Source organism: Excalfactoria chinensis, chromosome 8 (genome assembly GCF_039878825.1).
Source record: "Excalfactoria chinensis isolate bCotChi1 chromosome 8, bCotChi1.hap2, whole genome shotgun sequence".
Taxonomy (NCBI): domain Eukaryota; kingdom Metazoa; phylum Chordata; class Aves; order Galliformes; family Phasianidae; genus Excalfactoria; species Excalfactoria chinensis.
The window spans coordinates 27,804,922-27,812,190 of record NC_092832.1 but is presented as its reverse complement, the minus strand read 5'-3'; the positions used below and the strand labels follow the sequence as shown (position 1 = coordinate 27,812,190).

Below are 7,269 nucleotides of genomic sequence, written 5' to 3'. Positions count from 1 at the left end.
CTGTGTGTAGAGCCTACACAGGAGAGGTCTTGATTTTCTACTAATTTGATGTTATTCATAGTGAGAAATGCAAATGCTTAGCTGTTGTTTTGACAGCAGGACAGCTTCCTCAGCATTCAGATAACCCAATGCACAGTGCTATAGCAACTACAGAAGAAGACAGAACTGCAAAAGCACTCATCCAGTCAACCCCAGCAGGGGATCTTCTGTGTGATGCATAACCCAGGGTGTTTCTGCTTCCTGCACAGCCTTACTTGGTAGTGAGGGGCAATCCCTGCTACAGAGAACTCCCATTTAAGGCAGGTGAGCCATGCAGCCCTGGGACGAGCTGTGGCTGTTTAGGAGCAAGAGTCCTCCTTGCCTGCAAAGACAGGTATGTACCTCTGTGACCAGACAGCGTAAGCTCTTGCATTCAAAGCATATTCCAACTCAAAACGACTGCGTAATGCTGCGACATGACTGCGGCCAGGTCCTCCACGTGCAACAAGACAGTCTGAGGATGAGGAGGGAGATAGAGAACCACTGCTGTTGCTGGAGGCTGGAGACATCAACTGCATAAAAAACAAACAAACAAACAAAAACCCCAAACTATAACAGGCACTGTTAACACATACAGTGTATTAATTTTTTTCCTCAGCTCCTGCAAACTGTGTGCCCCATATTGCCTTTATAGTTTGGCTGAAAAGAACAGTGCCTCTTGACTTTGAGGCAGCATGAGTGATATGGCTTGTGAGCATTCCCTGTGCAGCCAGGAGGCATTCCAGTCTCCCCTGTGGAAACCGCCACCTGGGATTCCACTGTCTGTACTGAATGGTGGCAGTGTTGTGTGGTGGAAGCAGTCTGATCTTGGTGCCTCAGGGTGGGAGCTCAGCCTGGTGGGACAATGCGAATACAGGACTAGCATGTGAACATAAGAGCATTACACATAAACGTATACAGCAGCAGGGACCCAGCCTTGCTGGAGCAAGATATCCTCACTGCACCTGGATCCAGAGAGATTTAAAAGGAGCAGAAATTATTTGTTGAGCGAGGAGAAGAAAAATATGAGGAATTAGAGGGAGAGTTCTCATCCTTCATGGGATGCAGTATTTAATAGGATGGAGCAGCTTGCAGACTCCAAAGCCACTGCTTTCCTCATCACCTGCCCCTCTCCCCTAACTCGTACTCCTGTGCATACATCACAGGCACAGGTATTCCACAGAAGAAATGAAGGACTGACCTCAATGTTGCACAGACATTCTTCTAACTTTGCGACCACTTCTGAGAATTCTGGTCTGCCCTGTGAACACAAGAGGAAAAACAGAGTTGTGTAAAATAGAAGGAGCAACTTTAGTAGTTAAACGGACTCACAGACAGATGAATAACAAACCCCTCCATGCCCCTCCTTTGAATTTCATTGCTTTCAGTCGCTTGAGAACCTGGTGGGAAGTGCATGTTCAGTGCTCAGCTCTGAAATGAGGAGATGTATGTTTAACATTACCTACATTATTATTCTTTTCCTGAAACAATCAGATCTGAACTAATAACAATTGGGCCATAACATCTCTGTAAAAGTAACAGTAGATGACTGACAATGCTTATATATAAGCTATGCTTCCTCTTTGCCCATAAATAAGGTTTTTAATATAGCAACAGCTGTGTAGATCAGAGGATGAGCTCCTGAGCAATACTTGCACTTACAGAGACCCTCACCTTCCCCTTTCTGTGTGCTTGCATCATTCCTGATGGAGGATTCTGACTTGTAAACACCAACTGAGCCCTGAAGTTCACCATTTACTTCACCATTTTCCCTTAACAGGTGACTCCTCTCTCAAATAAAAGCAGAGGCATATCTTTGCACCTTCAGTGCAATGCTGGACAAAATACTGTGGACAAAGAATGGTATGGTGATGCTTTTCACTGCTTAGTTATTTCATTCATTCTGTTTGATTAAGTAGCAGCACTTGTTCTCTCCTCTCGTGAGGTATGACATCGCTGAGTCAGGGATTATTATGCACGTTAGATACATATATGGTGTACACGAGATACTTTAAAAGAAATGCTGTTTAATCTGTGCAGTGGATTCACAGCAGCATTTGGGATTTGTACTGACAGTTTTAGGACAGGTACTCTCTGCACAGCATACAGCTCACATGCTGACTAAAGGCACTCCTTGTTCTTCATCCCCTGGACCTCCTGGAACTTTCCTGAGGCCTTCAGACATAATTCAAAGTCTTTGTAAATGGGCATAAAGTCATTTCATGTAGAAAAAGGCCTTTAAAAAATCCAATTTCAGTAAGTTTTTTCCCCACACTTTGCGCAAAATTCGACTTACCCACTGGCTGATTGAGCTATCAATTGCCTTCTAATTCTGCCATGCAGCTCTCAAGCATTAGGAAGATTAAGTGATATTGGAGTGATACTGATGAGCAGCAAAGTGCATTAAAATTCCAAAAGGGTGTTTTATTTTTATGGGTGCTCAGTGAGCTGCTAACAAGATACAGTGACTCTATCCGTTACATGCTGCTCGCTTAAGTCAACAATTTAATATAACATCCTATTAATAACTTTAATCAGAATGGAAGCTACTTGCTGATGGTTATTAGCAGCTGCTTTATAGTTACATGGAATAAAGCAAACAAACAGCCCCCTCATCCATAATATAGCATTACTTCATAAAATGGAAGATGAGTGTATTCAAGTATCCAGAAAACACTAATAGCACCAAAATAAAATAGCCAACCATACCCTGCATAGCAAACACATTCTATCTGCATTTTTTAAGCTGAAACATAAGGTTACAGCATAGAATATAGAAAGGGGACAAAGCTCTCCAAAGTCAGCTGGCAGCCCAGAGTCACACTGACCTCCCTCTGCACCATCCTGCTACAGCACCTACGTGTGCTTCAGTTCACTAACTCAGTTAAGAGAGCTTTCAGGTATCCAGAGCAAGGACAGGCACAGGCACACGATTACCTGTCTCTCTTAGCTGAATCTTAGACTGACCACATGCTCTCCAGTTAGCAAGCGCTGGTGTTGGAACCCAAGGTTTTATGCATCAGTCCTGAACAGATCCAAAATGCTCCTTCAAAACATGTGGGGTTGTCTTAGTTACAGCTGGGGCAGAGTTGCTTTTCTTCACAGTGTCTGATATGATGCACTGTTTTGGCTTTAGGAGAAAAGCATTGTTGATAACACATCAGTGTTCTAACTGTTGCTGAACAGTGCTTCACAGAGCCAAGGAGGTACAGCTTCTCATACAGCCCTGCCAGGAAGGGGCTGGGGAGCAGAGGAGCTGGGAGGAGCAGAATCAGGACAGGGACTGCAAATATCACTAAGCCATCACCTTACTGGAACCAGTGCTTTGGACCCGGCATTAGTCTTATCTAACCTTTGAGAAAAGGAAAGTAGAATCCAAAGTCACTTGTAATAGCAATTGGAGAAGAAGAACACAAAAGAATCAGAAGTTCTGAGCATTATGTGCTGAGAGTAACTGCCATGAAGAAAGCAGCCCTGGAAAGAGGAGCGCTTGCAACCTGACCATAACTGCTCCCAGAGCTGGAATGGTGCCGAGAAGGGCACTGCTGCTGCCTCCAGGCCCTCTTGTCTTCTGCACAGCTCTCGTGCAGATATCTTTTCAGTGCATCAGGGAATGGCTTTAGGGCATGGTAGAAAAACAGAAGTTTACACTTTTTTAGCATTATTTTTAGAGCAACTCTTGATGATAGAGATTTCATTTTTCACATGGAAACATATCAATAATTCACTGAAAACACCTGCAGAAGTCTGAGAGCAAACAGTATTTTTCTGTACATTGCAAGTCAAAACTGAACTTTTGCAACACATTCCCTCAAGTTTTCAATGAATGGCTACCTGATCATCTGCTTGCCCCCTCAGCTCATCAACTCTGTGCTTTCAGCCCACACCACTGTCTGTCCCAGAGCATTCTGCTGCAGAATTCATCTCAGTGAACTCTTGGGGCGTGTGGAGCTGAACCCATGGCTAACCCCACTGCTGGGGCTGTGCGGAGCGGCACTCACCTCTGGGCAGGCATTCCAGCCCTGCATCAGCAGCGCGCAGATGGGTTTGGGGATGGAGTAGCCGATGGGTGGGCGGATGTGGTGGTACGCCATGTCTGCCGCTGCTGCCGCTGCGGGAACAGCCCGGCACAAAGAGGTGAGCATCCAGGAGGTGCAGAGCCCCTAGGAAAGCACAGCCTATCTACTGACACACAGCCAGGGCACAAAGCGCATGACCACCCTGTCTGTGGGTAAATCTTGCAGCAACTCCAAATCCAAACTATTTCTACAGGCAGCTAACACAGTCCAAGGTGCTGAATGGAACGACATTATGGTTATGGCCAAGCAAGGATGTAGACAATCTAATTCTGGCTAAGTCCTAAAAAAAAATGACCTGTGATCAGAGTATGTGGAATATGCAGAGAGCTGTAAGATTGCAATCATGAGATAGCAAGAATACTGTAATTTTTTAACTGCATCCCATTATGGTCACAGCCACATAAGAATAATTTCAGCCATAGTCCATTCTGATTGCAGCTTTTGGCTGCATACCGTTGCTTCAGAATGTTAATATCATGTAAATCCTGTGACACTGTCTAAACATGGACAGAAGAAGCAAACCCAGTTTGCCTAATGTTGGCTGCACTCTGGTGAGTTTACTTTTGGAATCATACTTAGACTAGCAGATACTACAAAAAAGAGAAGGCAAACACAAAGTAAGTTAAGATTTCAGTAAAGAATGCTCCTTCTTTTCACCAAAGGTACTGCCATATTCTACCTGCTGCAAATCTTCTTGTGCCAAATTAACAGAATTTCTGCCATCAGTTTCACAGGGTCGGGATTAGAAAAAAAGGAGGAGAACATACAGTGTGTTTTCATCTGTGTATGCAAGTATTGTACTTGACAAAGTTTATTTGTCACTATTGTTTTAGTCTCCTTTCTCTATCAGCAGGACTCTTCCTTCAGCTAATAAGCATACTGGTTAAAAATACTTTAGAGAGAATGCACTAAAGAATGTGTTAGATTTCATGTATTATTTGAGTAACCTATAAAGCAATTGACCAAACCAGGGAATTGTACAGAAACAGGCAGCTAAGAAACAGAATTAGACATACAGATGCACCTGGGAAAATGGATGAGTGAGCACCGGTGGATTTATGCAATATTAGCAGCATTTATATTCTGTTTGTGCCCAAACATTTGTATGAACTAAAAGAAAACCACCTTTTTAAAGATCAAAATGCTGCCTCCAAGAATAAAAGAAAAACATTATCTGAAAGCCACCTGACAAATCTTGCACATCTCTTTCCCCCAGCAGCTGCATTCTGTACCTCAAGCCCACTTAAAACAAGAAATCCACAATTTTTCATGAATTTTTCAGTTACTGGAGTGAAACGCATCAGTGCAGTTCCATCAGGCTGCCTCCTGTGTGCAGAGTGCTGCACAAATGCACAAACACAGACCAACCCAAGCCATGGGAGGTCAAAGTGCAAAGGCTGCTGCCAGTGGCATGGCAGGTTGGAAACCTCTACTGTAACAAAAATAAATAGTATATGGCATTACAGGGGGGTAGATCTGTGCCTTTCACTGAGTCTTAGCACCTAATAATGATGGTTAGTAAAATACCAATTAACCCTTTTCCACGCAACTAGTTCAGAGCCCTCGAAACATTAATTCACTGCTTATCTTACCTGGCTTTAGGTGAGCAAAAGGAATTTCGCCTGTTAGCAGCTCCCAGAGACACAGAGCATAGCTGAACACATCAGCTTTTATGGTGTACCTTGTGCACTGAGTGAACACCTCAGGGGCCATCCAGCGCAGGTTCTGTATGCGAGGAAACATAAATATATACATATTATACAATATATTAACAGAGTTTATTACCTGCCATGTTTTTTCCTCTAGTTGTATGGTAGCTTCCTTTTGTTTCCTTGCCTCTATTGCTCCATAAGATAACTGATAAGCCTACTCAAGAAAGAGCTGTATAGAAGTTATTTTCTACTGCAATTGTTAATAGTAGTTAACAATAATGATAATAATAATTGTTAATAATTGTTTTGTATTCACTGATCTCTGCTAGTAAAAGAGACCTAGAGGAGAAAACAAACATTAAAACAGCTCCAACACTATTTCAGTTCATCAGTCCCATCAAACCTATATTAAGGTCATTTTCTCCTAACCTGAATTTTCCCTTAAGCTTTACATTAACTACGTGGAACTAAAGAAACAAACCCCAGGCTGTTTGGTCATGTTGTCTTCATCCAGGGATTGCAAAAATCTTGATTCTGAAACACACAGAACAAAGCTGGTTTTACTGTTTAGTCACCACAGGCACCTGCCTTGTAAAAGATTCTTTGTAAAAAGTATTTCTTAATAACAGCAGGGTTTGGAAAATTCCCCCTGATACTGCACAGCAGTAGTGCCCATGTGAAGGAGCTGAGGAGGAGCCAGGCCAAACCCAGCTCCCTGACCTCCACCTTCCAACAAGAACACATTCCCACGGAGCTTGACTGACAGACACCATGGCAATGCACAATGCACATCCATAAAATATAACCTGGCCTACTTCTGAACAGAGGGAATAAGAAAAGCCCATAGCTGAAATAAATAACATTCTGCTCTTTAACCTAAAAGGAAAGAAGCTTGCCTTATCACGCCATGGTTTGGCTACATCACAACATGCCTACATTCCAAGTACTTGTCTGAAGGGAGAAGGCATGTTCCATGCTGCAGACATTCTCACTCGGCTTTCTTCCTGCCACTTAAACTTACCCAAGCTAAGAAGGATCCACCTCTCTGTCAGCTGGGCTTTCTTTTCATGCCTATAGCAGAGTACCCATAGCATGAGATAACTTAGATGAGACAGAAATAGGGGCATTCTCATTTGTAAGAATCTTTTTCCACTCCTTTCACAATAAAATGAAGAACTTCCTTAGTTTTTCCTCAGTAAGGACACGTTTAGTTTTAGACAATTTGAGGTTAGTTTATAGGTCTTTCATAAAATCATTACCTCCAAAATCAGCAACAACCGCATGTCCATCCTCATACAGCAGAATATTGTGACTAGAAAAACAAATAATCGTGTCTTACAGATGGTGAAAATTTTTACAATTCTTGCTTTATAGCTGAAGTCTTGACAACTTCAAACCCCCTGCTTAAGAAAATGAATATCTTAAGATGTCCGCAGCTGCTGATGAAGACACATCATGCATCCTGTAGCATTCCTCAGCCTGAAACCTGTAAATTTGTTCCTGCTCACACTAATGGTGAT

The 7,269-nt window shown here is 42.8% G+C and overlaps 1 protein-coding gene across 1 annotated transcript in view; it reads right to left on the bottom strand.

Moving 5' to 3' along the window:
* Positions 1-7,269, bottom strand: part of TNNI3K (TNNI3 interacting kinase) — a 39,707-nt gene that overhangs the window by 3,672 nt on the left and 28,766 nt on the right. The window contains exons 18-23 of the mRNA XM_072343385.1: positions 7,009-7,061; positions 6,231-6,283; positions 5,690-5,822; positions 4,020-4,129; positions 1,220-1,279; positions 382-551 (exon numbers count right to left, since the gene is read on the bottom strand). Coding sequence (XP_072199486.1) covers positions 382-551; positions 1,220-1,279; positions 4,020-4,129; positions 5,690-5,822; positions 6,231-6,283; positions 7,009-7,061 — 579 coding nt within the window. The remainder of the gene's footprint in view (positions 1-381; positions 552-1,219; positions 1,280-4,019; positions 4,130-5,689; positions 5,823-6,230; positions 6,284-7,008; positions 7,062-7,269) is intronic.